The sequence below is a fragment of the Prinia subflava genome, chromosome 3 (assembly GCF_021018805.1).
Source record: "Prinia subflava isolate CZ2003 ecotype Zambia chromosome 3, Cam_Psub_1.2, whole genome shotgun sequence".
In the NCBI taxonomy this organism is placed as follows: Eukaryota; Metazoa; Chordata; class Aves; order Passeriformes; family Cisticolidae; genus Prinia; species Prinia subflava.
Genome location: NC_086249.1, coordinates 67,950,214 through 67,967,700, shown reverse-complemented (window position 1 = coordinate 67,967,700; position 17,487 = coordinate 67,950,214). Strand labels below are relative to the sequence as shown.

Genomic DNA, 17,487 nt, shown 5'->3' with positions numbered 1-17,487 from the left:
GTTCTGGTACGTAGTGTGAACGATGGATATAGGTGGGGGAGCAAGTGAGAGGAGAAATGTTGGGGGTTTTTTTGGAGTTGGAATTTTGTTTTAAAAAATAGTTTCGTTTTGTTCTAGCTTTCCATCTATATTCTGTATACAATATTTCTCATGCTTGATTAAGTATTTCTTATCAGAAATGTAGATGGGTCTGTTTTCACCCACAAAATGCTCTGAAATCAGCAGGCTGTGCTTAACCTGAAATGAATAGTTAAGAGGCATTATCAATTGTCTTTCCCCTCATATACTTACATTAATCTACAATCTTCTAAAGAAGATTTTCTACTTCATATCAGTGTAAATATGTGGGTTTTTTTCTTGTGTACTAATGGTTCAGAAAAATGTAGCTTTTCAAATATGGCTCTTTATGTCCCTTGTAGGTTGCACAGAAAGTTTTGAAGAATGCTAAGCAGGCATGCCAGAGATTAGGTCAATATAGAATGCCTTTTGCCTGGGCAGCTAGGTGAGGACAAATCTTGTCAATCTGTATTTTTTTCCTAACTTTTCTCTAACATGGTTTTTTGCATCTCCCTTCTTGTAAAACTTAATGGGCTATTTAAATTATTTCTTTTTTTGCTTTCAGTTAACTGAAGATTTCCAACAAACTTGCACTTCAGCTCTGTAACAGGAAGAAAGTTATAAACATTCATTACATTATTATCCAAACTGTTGATACTGCCAGCTGTTTTCTGTTGTCAATATTTTTATATTATTAAAGATGAAGTAGTTTGCACTTATTTGTTAGACTGAGCTATTTATATGTTAAACTCACCTAGAATGACAGGAATATTAAATGCTTAATGACTGTTAATGAAAGATGGTGCAGTATATTCTGATTTTTAATAAAAAACTTTCCTGAAATGAATTTCAACACTTTCACAAACTCAGCTGAAAGCAAGATTTTTACTTTCAGGACACTGTTTAAAGATGCCTCAGGAACCCTGGACAAAAATGCAAGGTTTTCTGCTCTCTTCAGACAAGACAGTAATAAACTCTCAAATGAAGACATGTTGAAATTGTTAGCAGATTTCAGGAAGTAAGTCTGATTTTCCCACTTGAAGAAACAGAAGCAAACCAACCTAAAACCCCTCACTCATAACCCTAGGCCACACCACATTTTGTTATGGTCTTGAACAAGAACATTTAATATTTTGATATTAGATGTTATGTATATATATTACATATTATGTGTATATATACATGTCTTTTACATCAAATATGGAACCTGTATAAATATAATTAAGGCCTTCAAATAAGCTACAGGTCTTTCCTCTACAGGGTTTGGGGACTACAGGCAGGACTGAAGTATAATCCCACATGTAAGAGGCAGTCAGCATCATATCCTGAAGTTTCTCTGTGCTAGGAGTTATGTTTGCACAATATGCTCTTCTGTTCCTCAAAGGAAAACAAGTATGAGCATAAATCATCTGTTCCCTGACCTTGGACAGGGGATGCTCGCTCTCAGGGAAAGGGATTCAAGCGAGTCTCCAGTCCACCTTCCTTGGGAATGTGTGTGTCTCAGGATACCTAAATAACAGAACATTGATTATCTTTTTTTTACAAAGTATTCTTAAAGACTTCATCAGTTTGTGTGCACGGCTTACAAGTATATTACTGACAGATGCCCATGGTCATGAAGTCATTAATGCCCTTATTGAATAGGATGTAAAAAATAGAGCAATCTCTGCTTCTTTACAAAGAAGTTTCCACTTCTGGTACAGCACAGTTAGCAGGAGTGCCATTAACTTGGACAATCACTAAGCAGAAAAGGCATGATGGTCTATAGTTTCTTTCTTCTTACTTAGCAAATCTGATAAGGAGGTGAGGTTTGTAATAGATATTTTAGCTCACTTTTAGTAAGTGGCTGAAGGTTTCATTGAACTTGATACAGCAGTGAAATTGCTCTGTATACTCCTTGCCATAAATGCTGTTACTGGAATTAAAACTAACAGTAAATTAGCCTGCCACACTGCTTTGTGAGTTAAGAAAATGCTTTTGGTTATTTCAGCATCCTGTTTGTGGAAGCATGTAGAGTGTTTCATAGGAATTACAGTAAGAAAGGGGTTCTGATGTCTAAGGCATATCTATTGGAATTAGAATCCAAACTCCAATCAGAAGTTTGCCTCACAGCATGGGATTCCTTTTTGGGAAAACTTTGCATCCACTTGCTGTGCAATAATTTTAAGAAATCATGCAGCTGACTGTCTTTACTAATAAAGGGTTCTGCATGGTTTTGGCATGGAAAATACTTGTATGTTTCTGAAATAACTACATGATAACATCTATAGTTGGTGGCTTTTGCAGGGTGAATTGCTGGTCTAGAAAAGGGAGGAGATAGAAACTTGCTGATTTCCCCACGTTTATCCTACTACCATGAAAGCTTATCACTGGCCACTGAGATTTAAAACTTACAGATTCCCTCTTTGATGCAAATGATAGTGAGTTACTACGTGGCAAAACTTGCCTTTGACAAAGTGTTTAATTTTGATTTAAATAAAGAGAAAGTCACGCTTTTCTGTGGCCTTTGACATACTGTTTGTCAAGTCTTTTTTTTTTTCTTTTTTCCTGAGAATTTAAAGGAAAAGAAAAGTGTGTATCTAGGCAAAAAGCAAGACCAGGTCAGTCACGGAGCTTCAAACCACCTTTCCTCTCATACTCCTATTTCAGGATATTACTTTTGCCTCTGTTTCCTATTATCTTTTTTCTGGCATCTGATTTTCATTTAGCCTGACTTTGAGGTGGTTATTTTTTTTTCCTTCCTACAGACCTGAAAAGATGGCCAAACTTCCTGTTATTTTAGGAAATCTGGATGTTACAATTGACAATGTGTCACCAGATTTTCCAAGTAAGTGTTAACAAACACTGTTAAATGGACATTCAGGCTTTTTCCTCTTCAGTTCTTTATTTGTTTTTTTCAATGTATTTTCAGATTATGTTAACTCATCATACATTCCCATGAAACAGTTTGAAAACAGTACCAAGACACTCACAGCATTTGAAATAGAGGAGTTTGTTCCCTGTATACCAAAATGCACTCAGCCTTTTACCATCTACAACAATCATCTTTATGTTTATCCAAAGCACTTAAAATATGACAGTCAAAAGACTTTTGCAAAGGTGAGTAGAAGAAACCTGTACCACCACTGTTTCTCAGATTTAGTTAAGATTGTTTACATATTAATTTCTGTGATGATCCTTATGATTAATTGCTTGGGTTTATGTTTTTAACTACTGCTTTAGGCTAGAAATATTGCAGTGTGCGTTGAGTTCAAGGATTCTGATGAGGAGGATTCTTTGCCTTTGAAGGTCAGTCTTCTCATTTTTATGTCTTTTCGTTTTACTTCTGATAGAAGTAAATAGTGAGCAGTTAGCTAAGTAACAGTAGTACTGGGTTAATTGATCTAGTTTGGGATGGTGGCTTGCGAGTAACTTCTGAATAGCTTGCTTGTTTCTGGTAAAAGAGATTTCTGAAGAGTCCACAGAGCATTTCGTGTCTTGAATATTTTTTACTGGAATTCCAGGAATAAACTTGTTGCAAACAAGGGTAGCTTATACCTGCTCCTCAGTAAGTTAAAACATTAAAGATTTTTATCAACTGCAGAGCCAAGCTCCATTTTCTGAGCTATCACAGTGTATAAAAGGTGCCTGGAAGAACAGAAGTAGAAAAATAGAGACATCCTCAAGTGAAATCACAGTGTCAGCTCTACTGCACAGCAGGCAGACTAAACATCATGTAAAGAAACCAAGTCAAACTCAAGTTAAAATATTTCAAATTCTGGGTGAAACATTCTAAGCTGAGAGCAAAAAAGAATCACAGGGTCTTTTTGTTGTTTTTTCGTTTTCTCTATTCTTAGTGTATCTACGGTAGGCCTGGTGGACCAGTATTTACTAGAAGTGCATTTGCTGCTGTTCTGCATCACCATCAAAATCCAGAGTTTTATGATGAGGTAAGCTGCCTTTCTGAGCAAAATTTTACCATGTCTGGTACTATGTAAATTTCAAAATACAAGAAAATATTAGAGGATTGCAAAGTTCTCAGTTAAATCTGGTCCTCTTTCTAAGGACTTTTTTAAAGTTTTGTGTGTTTGATTTGTGGTCTAGCTTCAAATAGCATACAATCCAGAGTTGCTTTTTAAATGTAGAACCAGTAACACATATCAGCTGAAAACTTCTACAGAGATTTCTTTGCCTTTCAGATTAAAATAGAATTGCCCACTCAGTTACATGAAAAGCACCATTTGTTGTTCACCTTCTACCATGTCAGCTGTGATAATTCAAGCAAAGGGAGTACAAAGAAGAAAGATGTTGTTGAAACACAAGGTTTGTACACTAATACTTTACTTTCAGTAATTACTAGGGAAATTTTTTGAAGTATGCTTATCTGCTAACCCATAATTTTTGTGATCCATGTAATGCTTTCTAATTACATAGTGCTGACTGAAAGATTTAATAAAATATTTCTTCTAATTTAAATTAGAATTTTCTAATTTAAATGTTTCAGATTTTGGGTTAGAGTGTTAATCAAATGTCCAGTGTTTTTCAAAATCAGTGACAGTTACTTTGTGCTTCAATGCTTTGTAGTTGTTTGATTTCAAATCATTTGGCCTTTACAGTAACATTTTCTGGTTTATGAATTACACATCAGAATTATTTGGTAAGACTTTTGTTGTAAGGGTGTATATGAAGTTTCATAATATTTAAAATTACTTGCCTTTCATTTTCTGTAGTTGGGTATTCTTGGCTTCCTTTGATAAAAGATGGAAGAGTGGTCACCAATGAGCAACAAATCCCAGTGTCAGCAAATCTTCCATCGGGCTATCTTAGTTATCAAGAAGTGGGTGTTGGAAAGGTATGTTGTAGAGAATGGCTCTAATCTTAAAAAAGAACCCAAACATTGTGGAGAGAAGGTTTCATTGTAATTCCCCAGTCTGCTGATAAGATCTAAGTAATTTTTTAGTAGAATTTATTTTCTTTTATAGTTGAAATGGAATGCTTAGCAAAAGTCAGATGTCTGACTTAAAGGAAACAAACAAACCCAAAGAGACATGGGAGACAAAAAAAAAGTGTTAGGGCAGGTTGAGTCAAATTCTTGTAAAAGTCAGAAAGTTAAGTTGTTACATACTTTCTTCTGTTGTTATTTAGCTGATACAAGTAAGAAACACTTACGTTTTTTTTTTTATGTTAATAATTAACTAGAAGTTACAGTAATTTTTAAACATTTAAAATTATTTTGAGTTTATGAAGGTATGCAAATAATCTGAAGTCCTTTACTAAATTTTTTTTAGCATTTCATGCTGTCTCCTTTCAGTAAGTCCTTTATTCCTGAACAAGTCTTATTCTCACATCTTGATTTTTGTGATCTCTATACTTCACAAGTAAAATTTATGGTTGTATTTTTCAAAGCAGAAAGCTTGCATAATTGTAGCAATAAAAATCATACCAAGGAGGATACAAAACAAAAATGTGATAGGGAATTTGACAAAGACATTAAAATGCAGAGACAAAATTGACTAATTTTGGAGGAGGAGACCTAAAATCAACAGCAAGAGGTGCTGCTCTCCTCCTGTTCTACCACCTGGTCTTTTTTAAACTTTGCTGTAAGCTTTCCAACCATCATCTCCTTCACATCTTTCATCTTCTCACGTTGTAGGTGTATTCTTTATGCCTCTGCTGTTCGTCTCTGCTCATGCCCATGGGTAGAAGGTCAGGACCAATATGACTAGGTGTAGGTTTAGCAATAAAATCTTTCACTAACTGGCTGTCAGGGTCAGCATTCTCATTCTCAGTTCTTTTGAAATGGGATGAGAAGGAAGGACTGGCTGCTACCTATCAGTGACATGTTAAGTTTTAAACCTTGTGAGTATCTGTGGAAATACTTGAGTTGTTTTTCTGAGAAAACCAGTAAATATTTCTCTCTAGTCAGAAGTTTCTTGGCAGAGTTGTAGGGGAAACATGAAATCTGACTCGCAGAGAATCGATTTTGTTAGCCATCGAGGAAAATACTGTGGGACTTGTAAATAAATTTTAAGCTTCATAAGTGCTTCTGGAAATATTGCCTGCATAGTTTTGCTTTTTTTATGACTTTATTCATTGCACACTGCATTTCTTCAACCTGTTTTTTTCTTTTTGAAAGAAGTGTTGTTAATGGTACTGTTAACTGTTTTACTTTAATATACTGCTACATTATTTTACTTTTCCCCCTTGTGTGTGTGTCCAGCATTCTGGTCCTGAAATTAAATGGGTAGATGGAGGCAAACAACTGTTAAAAATATCCACTCATCTGGTGTCAACTGTGTATACACAGGTGAGTTATAAAACAAATATAACTAGAGGACTTTTAAGACATTATGTATGTTTATAGTATGCATATACAGTACATGGGAAGATTCTTAAGCTCAGTATGCTCATCTCTTTTTTGTCTCTTCGGCTTTTCTCATGGTCTCTTTTACATCAGATGTGAAAAACAAAGATCTTAAGTGGAAGCTATTCAGAATACAGGCCTTTTTTCTTGTCATCCATTCCAGTCTGAATTTTCCAGTTGGATGAGAGATCATAGTTTAAAAACTAAAAGCTGTTTACTGACCTGTCTGCAAAGCAATGAGTCCTGTTAGACCTTTTCGTAGACAACATATTATGGTTGTTTGGGATATTTAAGTATGCTATTTTCTGCATGTCAGTGAGAAGCAAACATAGGTAGCATTTTGCATAATGGGTATTCAAAAAACACTCGAAATTTCATTTTGAAAAATGAAATTTAATAAGTCTTCAGAATAGTGCAGTTCTACTATTATATTTGAAAATTGAATCTATGGACAAAGATATGTGTATTTATACATGTAAATATTTTTAATGGATTATAGATAGTATGTTAGATATTGTGTAATTTGTTGTTCTTTTTGTCTTTGACAGGACCAGCACTTGCATAATTTTTTTCAGTACTGTCAGAAAACAGAGTCTGGAGCTCGTGCACTAGGAACTGATCTTGTAAAATATCTTAAGGTATAAAATGGCAGTGAATAACAGATTATATAATTCATTTATGCTTTTGCAAAACCTTGGAGCCTCAGACATTTTATGGGTCTCATTTTTCAGTGTGAGAATTAGTACTGTGACTATGACTCGTATTAATGGAATGTGCTGTGGAAAAAACCCACAAAGATACTTTCTGCCTTAAATAAATTTACAATTACAATGGTAGAGGAAACCACAAAGAACTAATGAGACAGTATTGGTCAGCCTTATGAGTGGTAATTTCAAAACACTAATGGCTTAGTTTGTCAAAATAATCTAATGGAGCCGTGTATGGAAATTGTGAGGAATCACAACCCTTGATTTTTGTTAAATTTTGCATAGAAGGTCATCATTGTCATTTCTTCAGTTCTCTTTCAGGATTAGATCAATAGAGTGCATGGTTTCCACTTCAGTTTTCTCTGACACAGATCACATAGGAAGAAAGACCATTTTGTCTCCTGAATAGCATGGATGTGCAGGCAAACAGTCAGAGACAAGACAGCTGCTTAACTCCTAACATGAAATGGAAATGTTTGACATTTATTGTCTGCATGCATGTTCATCAAATACATTCTTTTTGTCAAATTCCCTTTAATTCCAGGGAATTTGGTGGCATAATACTTTGTAGGATGAGTCTCATACACTGCCTTTTCTGTTAGGGTGGTTATGTCCGTAGGATCTTTTGCAAGGGATGGAATGCAAAGGCATATCAGGAAGAAATTGACATTCATAATTCACTGTCTCCAGTTTCCATTAAGTTGTTAGGGATTTTAGTTCATCCTGGATTTTAACATAGTTGCTAGTTTATTTTTTAGTAGTAACTAGTATAATTAATATTGCACTTAGCACAGGTAAGAAGTCTGCATGTTTTTGTGGAACTTCTGTTTGCTAAATGTCTGCATTGGTAGATGAAATACCAAAAATACCAAAATATGCCTGTGTCAGTCTCAGTTACTGTTGAGCACATGGACAGACTTTTCACTGAATCATTCCCTAGAGTGCATTTCAATGGAAAAGTACAAATAAATACTTCTAAAATACTGTTAATAACACCTGACTTGTATCCTTAATTTACTGTAGATAACATTTACTAAATATTTATATTGGAAAATATCCTCAATTGCTTTCTATGCCATATTTTTGGTAATAAACACCAAGTGATGCAAGCAGCTTGTATTTTTGGAAAAAGACTTGCAATAAATTTCATGGTTTCAGAATTTTTGATTTAAATGCTGTTGATTCACATGAGTGACAGTATTGCTACTCTCTTTTAGAGCCTTCATGCTATGGAAGGCCATGTGATGATAGCTTTCCTGCCTACTGTTCTAAACCAGTTGTTCAGAGTTCTCACCAGAGCAACTCAAGAGGAAGTTGCAGTCAATGTGACAAGGTAAAGAATTTTAAGTGGTTCATAGAGTCTACATGATGACTGGGTTATCACATAAATCTGTAACTGAGTATCATTTTTGCTGTTGCAATCACAGCTTTCTGTATAGGTTTACTTGTTTTCTGACTTCTGTTTAGGGTTATTATCCATATTGTTGCTCAGTGTCATGAAGAAGGCTTGGATAGCTACTTAAGATCTTATGTGAAGGTAAGTAAAAGTAAATTGAATATTTCCTTTTTTATTTCCCTGAGAAGAAATATATTTAAGTTCAGTTGCATCTATTTAGTATTATGCCATAATGTCATATTTAATTCTGTTTTTCCTCCCCAAGTATGCATATAAAGCAGAACCCTATGTTGCTTCTGAATATAAGACAGTACATGAAGAGTTGACAAAGTCAATGACAACAATTTTAAAGCCATCTGCTGACTTTCTTACGAGTAACAAGCTGCTAAAGGTATGTGTTGAACTGTACTTTATATTCTATGTTCTTATCTAGTCATAACTGAAGGACAGGAACTAAGTGTATTGAAAGAGTTGTTGAATGTTGTTTTCTTTTCTCTACAGTATTCATGGTTTTTCTTTGAAGTTCTGATAAAGTCAATGGCTCAACATTTGATAGAAAACTCTAAAGTGAAGGTATGTCAACTTTTATAAAACAATATTCACAGGAAGATCTATATGGTCTCTTCTTTCTCCAGTCACGTTTCTTATTGCATATTAGAAAGAAAGGGAGAGAAAGAGGCAGCAGGAGAAACCAGTTGAAATATTAGATAGAAAAAACTAGAGGGCTGGATTCAACATTAATATAAAAGAAGGTAAACTCTTAAAATCCATGTAGTATAGCAGTCTGTGCAAATCATCAGACTCTCTACTAGGAATTTGTAGTTCTTGTGGTACAAAGAAGTTGAGTGTAGTAGATAACACTGTGGACTTTGCTGTAAGCACTATCCAAAAATTGTTGGCTTTTTCCTCAGCAGTACTGTAGCTGTGATATTAAAATACCCTGAGAACAGTGAGTCATTTAAAACAGTGAGAAATTTAAAGTCTTCTCTATGTAGTAGGAAGTATCAATATTTAATTTTGTGTTATTTCCTACAGTGGAAGGAGAATGCTAAAACTTTAGAGATGCTTTTTTCTTACAAGCTTAGCCTGTAAGTGTTTTTTGTATTGGTGACAACTTTTTAGTTTATTTATATTTGGATTGAAACAAGTCTTGAAAGTTTCAAGTATGCAACATAGTTTCACCTGAGTAACATAACAGGTTTTTGTGATATTGTTATCATTATTTTATCTGTGTATTTAGAACATAACTGGAAGTCTGAAGTACATGAGGGAAAAAATAATTGTATAATGATCAGGAAAAAAAGCTTTACAGTTCTACACTTAATACTCTGTGGTATGATCAGTAGAGTTTGAATCCCAGTTCAACTAACCTTATTGTCACCTTCTCTGTAATGTGAAAGAGAGAGGAAGAGGAGCAGAACTTACTAAAATTTGCAAGTATTCTCACCCCTGAACATTGCTTCTTGATTTACAAGCCCCTTAAATATAAATTATGTAGCGAGATTTTTTCTGCCTTGCTAGATAATGTAATAACTGCAACATCCACTCAGATATTTCCTGCTTATGATATCTGACAAAAAGATGCATTTCTATGTACAGCAAAATTATTTCTATAGCAAGAAATATGTTTAATTATTGTCCAACAAAAACTGAGCTACAAGGGCATTGTAGGACATTGTAGGGCATACTCACCAACACAAACTTTAATTCTTATTTGTTATTTCATGCATGAGTACTGTTTGTATTTATAAAGGCATATTTTTCAACCTTAATGTCTATTTTTTATTTTTTTAAAATTACAGCTGGAGGTTTTGGACCACAATTCAAACACAAAGGAAGCAAATTATGTAATCGTTGATTTATGTGGTCCACTGACAATTACTTGTTCTGTCTAGGAATGTTGGATTTAATGTCGTTAAAAAAACTATTTAAATAAAAGTACTTAGACCACGTGTATGCTTTGATTTCAGTTTTCAAAAAGAGAAGACATAATGACCGTACAATTGAAACAATTTTTGTCAATGTCATCAGCCTCACACCACCTCATTAAAGCTCTTCACACAAAAGACAGAATCTTTAGTAAAGGTTGTAAGATGTAGAGAAATAAAAGAGACTCTGCAGTGCCAAAAAGCTGAAGAGCACTTACTGACCAATATTTGTCAGAGTGTATAAATTCGTTGATGAGGATAATACTGGTGGTGAGTGGAAGGAAAGAAATTATGAATGGAGAGGAAATCTTTTAAGCTGATTGGCAACCTACCAAAAAGTAAGAGAAAGGAGTTCTGATTGTAGAAACTTGAAAATACAGAGTAGGATTCTGATGGCTGAAGAGCTGATATTTTGAAGTTTTGAGGAAGTAAGAGAAAGAAAGAAGCATGGATGACAATTTCCTCAATGGTGGAAGCTGTTATTACCAAGATAGTTGCAGAACAGCAGAAAATGGGGTTTTTTTCAAGACAAAGTCTGTCTGATAATGTATTTAGTGTATGTGAACCAGCTGGTGTCTGCTTTGGAGAGGATGATGGGTAAAATTAAAAAATTCCTTCTTAAGCTTGTGTTGTTTATTGCCATGTATAAAAATATTAGTACATTATGCTTAGAAGCTTTTATACGTGTGGTTTATGTCATTAAAGACTGCCTTGCTTGAATTTCAGTAATAGATGCTAGTGCACCTTAGAACATTTTCTTTTAAACAAATGATCCTTCTCCCCCTTCAATCTAGAAAATGAGAAAGTTCGAAAACTGTTTTCTCTCTCCCTGTCAGGTTATCTATATGTTATCTTACGTAAATTTCCTGATATATTCTAGTGTTATAAACCATATTTAATATTGCATCTGAATTTATTTCTAGCTGTTGAGAAACCAGAGATTTTCCGCCTCCTTTCATCATGCAGTGGAAACAGTTGTTAATATGCTAATGCCACACATCACTCAGAAGTACAGAGACAATCCAGAAGCCTCAAAAAATGCTAACCATAGCCTGGCTGCCTTTATAAAAGTAGGTGCACAAGAGATTTGGACTCTGTGGTTATTCTTTCAATAATATTGCTTCTGTACGGATTTTACAGAATCTTAAAGCAAACTCATATAAAGCTGAATATGTATAAAGCCGTTTTAAATATCCTTTCATGCCCATGTTAAAATACATAGAAGTATAATTTTTATCTTCTGTAATCAAGATGACATCTATTCAGAAATTTGGTGATTTAAGAAATGAATTTATATTTTATTCCAAATGTATTTTGATTTTCCTTTTTTTCTTCCTTTAAAAATACCATCTGGTTTGCCATCAAATCCTGCAAAAGTTTTCAGTAGTGCTTTATTTGCATGCATTCTGTGTGGAAAAACTTTCAGTGTCTTTCATTTTTCAGCCAATAATATCTACAAGGGAGAAAAAAGGATGGGAACTGAAATGGTAGATAAAACCTCTAGTGGCATGACATTTGCATTTCTGTCAAGATAGAGTTCTTTTCAAACTGCTTTTTATTTGTGACTTAAGATCAGTGCTCTTAAGGAAACATTTGGTATTCATATAAGTACACATATTTAGTTTCTTTGTTTTATTTTTTTATATTCAAACTGAAATGTCAATAATGTGTTTGGAAAATAAACTTGTTAAATACAGAAATATAATTACTGGAAGCAGAGACAGTAGTAAATCAATTCTATTTTGGTTTTACTTCTTCTCTCCAGAGGTGTTTCACTTTCATGGACAGAGGCTTTGTTTTCAAGCAAATCAATAACTACATCAGCTGCTTTGCCCCAGGAGACCCGAAGGTATTCACTGTTTTTAAACAAGCTATTTTCAACTGTTGTCTCTTCTTGATGCGTGGGGATAAAGTCCTGCATTAAGTCTTCAGGCCTTTTCTAGCTTACATTAGAAGTCCCTGCTCTGTGCCTAGAGCAATTTTCCCATCAAGCCACTGTTTCCTGTTTTGGTTCCCATCCTCAGGTGCCATTTTGCCACCCTAGAGTGTGTGAATCACAGAAGCAGTGGGGTGTGGGGGTGCAACACTAGACAGAAATTTTAAGCATGAGTGCAAGAAGTCTGAAGTTGGAAGAATTGGTGTTGAATATCTTAAGCTACACTTACTGGGGTGGGTAAAGCATGTATCAGATGGCCAAAGAATTTCTTCTGTGTCCAAACTTTTCATACATCAATACATAATAGGGTTGTAAACTTTGGACAATGCGAATAGTAAATTGGACCAGTTGTTAAGTGTGAGTTATTTTGGATTTATTTTGTGCTGATTTGAGGAACTTTGACAGGTCTATATCCAATATAGAGCAAGACTGAAATGAATCACCCTTTTGTGTTCGAAATTTGTTTTTAGTATGTTATTTAAATCACTGCATCAGTTGTTTAATTTATAGTTTCTTTTTTGCAGGCTCTTTTTGAATTCAAATTTGAATTTCTTCGTGTAGTCTGTAATCATGAGCACTATATACCTTTGAATCTGCCAATGCCATTTGGAAAAGGCAGAGTTCAGAGATACCAAGGTAAATTCTTCTACAGTAGTGTATGACATATTTCTTGTATGTCAGTTTTTTACTATTAAATGTGTGCACTGTTAACTTCAGGTCTGTGAGATGGTGGAAAGCTTGAAATTGTTAAATAAAAGTCTAAAGTTTCAATCCTTCCGTTGAAAGTTAAAGGAAGTGCTTAGGTAGCAGAGTAAGCTTTCCAAAGAAAGACACAGTCAACTTTTTTCATCCATTCATTCAGGTTTAAAGGGACCTGAGTAGGTCTGTGGCCCAATTTTCTGCTTTGATCATGTCAGGCCTTTCTTTCTCTAGAAGTGCTAGTCCTTCCACAGCTGGTGCCCTTGCAGGAAGTTTGTCCATCCCAGGTGCAGAATTTTGCATTATTCCCTATGGAATTTGATTGCCATTTTTGTAGAATCTATATTCTTCTGATTCTAGAATTTAGATTCTGCTGCTCTGCCCTTTGGGCAAACAGACTGTACCTTTCCACCAGCTGCATGAGGGTGTACTCCATCTCCCCTTTCAGGCTGTTGATGAAGTATTATTAAGTAGGATAGTCCTTGGGAAACTCCTCTTGCAGCTGTCTCCAAGTAGGATAATAAACCACTAGCCTCCAGCTTTTGGGCCCAGTGATCCACATAGGTATTTTTCACATTTGGGTGTCTCTTCACCTAGACTGAAGTGTCCCAGCTTGGATACAATGACCTTGTCGACATCTGCTATTCTCCTCTTAAAGCAGACCAATCTTAAAACATTATTTACCCTGGGTAAATTTATTTTTCGCCATTCCCAATCACACTCTTCACCTTCACTTGCTGAAAAATGACTTCACTATGGCTTAACAAAGGGGATTGTGAGCCATCTTCCAGTGGTATCAGTTAACTCTCCCAGCTTCTCATCTGGTGGCATGGATTTGCATGACTGAAGGTCTCTCAGGAGATCCCTGACCTGATCCCTATCTACAGGCACTAAGTGTCTTTCTTGAAGATAGTCTCTGGACTGTTAAGGCTGGAATCATGTCAGCAAAGGATAAAGTAACAAAGTTATGGAGTACTTCAGCCTTACCCAAGGCCACTAAATCTCTAAATCACAGTCTCCATTTAGCAAATATCCCATGTTTTCCTTAGTCAGGGGTTTCATGCTAATGTAGTGGTAAAAGCTCTTCTTGTTGTTGATGTCCATTACCAGTATCAGCTATAGCTGAGATTTGGTTTTCCTGGCACTCTCCCTGAATATTTCTATATTCCTCTTCTGTAGCTTGTTCTCTCTTCCACTTTCGTGGGTTTTTTTTTGTTGTTGTTGTCGTGTGTAGAGCTCAGTCATGAAAGTCCTGTGCAGCCCAGCTGGGTTCCTCATACATCCAGTCTTGTGCCAAAACAAGTCATATGTTAGCTATTGCTTCTGTGGCTGTGAAGACACAATAATTTCTTCCAGGCACTGAACTACAGCAGAAATCACTAAACAGAGGCAAGGAAGGTGCTTTTACAAGGAACAAGTAAACCTGCCTAACATATTTTATGGGATAGGCTTTTTATTCTGAAATATTTATTCAGTAGACTCTGCTAGTTAGTAAAGTTGAGTATCACTGACTAATACTTGCATCAAGGTAGAGCAAGATAAAGCAAGATTTGAGATCACGAGCTGAACAGCTGCTTAGAATTTCTTTCTGTCTTTGGCTTTTTCAGCCTTCGGGAGTGTCTTGGATAATAACACTGCATAAATATTGTCATAGAAAAGAGACTATGAGCTGCTGGCTTAGGGAGTCTTAAAAAAATAGCAAAACCAGAGAAGACAGTGTTTCTGATTGCACAATAAAGAAGAGTATAAAATGCTCCCTGGGAACTAGGAGTTCAGCCAGGAAGGAAGACCTTTATCAGAACTGTTTCTGGCTGTGTTTTGCTGTTTTGAGCAAAAGATATCTCAGGTGATGTGGCTGGCTCTTAAGTGAGGTACAAGAACGCCTGTAAAATGTCTGTATAATGGCTGTGATGTCTCAGATATGCTTCTTTCCAACTTAAGGGATTCCCTTACTGAGAGAGAGTTCTTTGGAAAGTAGAAGTGCTTTGAGATCAGCATCTGCGTTTTGATTACTGTATTGAGCAATGACAGTGAACATGAGAAACTCTTGGACACCTCAGTTGACATTGTAAACATATATACATTCTAGTAAATTCAGTTAATTAGAGCCCTTCAAGCTGAAGTTCCTCTGAAGATGTCAAAATTTGAATACATAAATGAACTGGATTATTTTATTACGTGAAAAGTACTTGGAAGAGGGAGCAGTTTGACTTTGCTGTGTCTACTGTGCTGAGTTTTACTCCAGCCTTAAGTTAATTGATAAATTGATTAAATTAAACCATTCCTTACGTGAAATTTGTATTTTATTTCCAGACCTTCAGCTGGACTATTCATTAACTGATGAATTCTGTAAAAACCACTTCTTGGTTGGACTGCTTCTAAGGGAGGTGGGCAATGCCTTACAGGAGTTCAGAGATGTGCGGCAGATTGCCATTAGTGTGCTCAAGAATTTGATGATAAAGCATTCTTTTGATGATAGATACGCTACCAGGGTAAGTCTGTTGCTGTGCTAGTAGTACAAAATAATAAAGTTTAGGTGTGCACACATACAGAAAGCTTTTTCTTTCATAGAAGAAACCCTTGTTAATTTTCAGCAAGATTATTTCTGCTCAGACTGTGGGGAAAGTTGTATCAAAATCAATCTGCAAATTCCATCTTTTTACCAAATGAAATGACAAAGCACCTTTTAATATAATTATATGTGGGTTTGCATTTTAGCATAGTGTACTCTTACTGCTGTGCTTAAAGTAATCAGATTTTTACAAGTGTGTTTTAAGCTCTTCATTTCATTAAATATTAGCTCTTAATATATTGCAGCTGTCCTTCCATCATCTGTTATTTATGAAATGCTTATAAGAAAACTACAAGTCATGGTGGTAAATTTCGAGTGATTTCTAATTTTCTGACTCTTTTTAACATCAGTGGTGCTGTGGAGAAGCCAAAAAAATTGTAATGAAAAGTATCATTAATTTATCAAGTTAACATAATATTACTTTACTTGGTTAGTCTTAGCTGAAATGACATGAATTTTGGAGTTTGTCTGCATTATATTCAGACAGTAAATAAAATCTGCTGATCTTCTGTAAATTAGAATGAAATACAGTGATGATCAATGCTTTTGTCGTTGATGAATTTATGAATGTGAGAATTGGCTTGGTAAATATTCATGAAGCTTTTTGTTTTTTTATGATTTAGGAGTGAATGGATTAAAACTAGTTGGTGATTAAAAATTAAAACTGTAATTTTTTAATGAACTGTTAAACTCTATTTAGGGCCATCAAGCAAGAATAGCCACCATGTATTTGCCACTCTTTGGTCTGCTCATAGAAAATGTTCAGCGGATCAACGTGAAAGATGTGTCTCCGTTTCCTGTTAACCCTTCCAGCAATGTGAGTGACAATTTCTGCTGGGTATTCTGAATTGTTTTTATCCTAATTTATTGGTAACATTTGTATAAAACACTGCATACTCCTGGCAAAGAAGGAGCTTCATAAGCTTCAGAATTCTGCAATTTTTAAACACAGTCTAACACCGAAACAAATTTGGACCACAAAAAGATTGTTGATTTTGTAGAAATTAGAGAAAACTTGACCCTAAAAGAGTCTGATTTTGAAAAAGCTATAGTACAAGAGGGCTACAGGAGAATTAATTAAAATGTAATTTGTGAAGGGTATGTATGGATATGGTTGCACACAATTATTAAATCTAAGATTAAATTATTCATGTATTTTACTTTTGTCCTTATCTTGTTGTGTTCCATTTAGTATTAAGAAAAAGAAATCTCCCAAACTCTTCCAATAAGATAAATATTTGGGTGTTTGAAGTAAAAGTAATAGGAGTCTTTTTGAGGTATCTGTTTTATAGTGTTTAAAATTCAGTTGAATACTCATTTCTTCAGTGTTTCCTGAGGTATCATGAATTTTAGGGTATCCCAAGCTTTTGGAAATATGTGACCATCTCCATTCTTTTGGGCATATTTAATAGAAATTAAAAATTATAGAAGAAATACTTAAATATTTCTCTAGAAGATGTGTCATATTCACTAAGTCCATGATATAGGAAAACAATCACATTTTCCTCTCTTTTCCAAACAGAGCACCAAGGATGATGCGCAGATTTTGCCGACTGCAAGTCAGTTAGTAACACCACAAAAATCAGGAAACACATTGGATAACAATCTTCCTAAAGATCTTTTTGGTGTTATCTCTGGCATTGGTAAGCGCTTAAAAAAAAGCAAAATAAAATAATTAAAGAGGAACTGGTTTGTTTTTTCAAACAAACCAGTCTTTTGGGATCTTTTGGGGTTTGCTCTTCTATATAGAACTAAAGCTATTTTCTGGAGCAGGGCTGCTTTTTTACCATGTCAAAGGTGATAGTTAAGATACAAAAAATGGGAAAGGTGGGGTTTTTTATTATTAAAT

The 17,487-nt window shown here is 34.9% G+C and overlaps 1 protein-coding gene across 4 annotated transcripts in view; it reads left to right on the top strand.

The window, feature by feature from the left end:
- Window positions 1-17,487, top strand: part of DOCK9 (dedicator of cytokinesis 9) — a 112,857-nt gene that overhangs the window by 65,124 nt on the left and 30,246 nt on the right. For all 4 annotated transcript variants that reach the window (XM_063392350.1, XM_063392348.1, XM_063392349.1 and 1 more), the window contains exons 14-33: window positions 420-502; window positions 953-1,075; window positions 2,805-2,884; window positions 2,969-3,156; window positions 3,280-3,345; window positions 3,894-3,986; window positions 4,236-4,359; window positions 4,767-4,888; window positions 6,257-6,343; window positions 6,949-7,038; window positions 8,325-8,440; window positions 8,575-8,644; window positions 8,769-8,894; window positions 9,005-9,076; window positions 11,355-11,501; window positions 12,197-12,280; window positions 12,892-13,003; window positions 15,380-15,558; window positions 16,339-16,455; window positions 17,161-17,281. In XM_063392350.1, coding sequence (XP_063248420.1) covers window positions 420-502; window positions 953-1,075; window positions 2,805-2,884; window positions 2,969-3,156; window positions 3,280-3,345; window positions 3,894-3,986; window positions 4,236-4,359; window positions 4,767-4,888; window positions 6,257-6,343; window positions 6,949-7,038; window positions 8,325-8,440; window positions 8,575-8,644; window positions 8,769-8,894; window positions 9,005-9,076; window positions 11,355-11,501; window positions 12,197-12,280; window positions 12,892-13,003; window positions 15,380-15,558; window positions 16,339-16,455; window positions 17,161-17,281 — 2,200 coding nt within the window. The remainder of the gene's footprint in view (window positions 1-419; window positions 503-952; window positions 1,076-2,804; window positions 2,885-2,968; window positions 3,157-3,279; window positions 3,346-3,893; window positions 3,987-4,235; window positions 4,360-4,766; window positions 4,889-6,256; window positions 6,344-6,948; window positions 7,039-8,324; window positions 8,441-8,574; window positions 8,645-8,768; window positions 8,895-9,004; window positions 9,077-11,354; window positions 11,502-12,196; window positions 12,281-12,891; window positions 13,004-15,379; window positions 15,559-16,338; window positions 16,456-17,160; window positions 17,282-17,487) is intronic.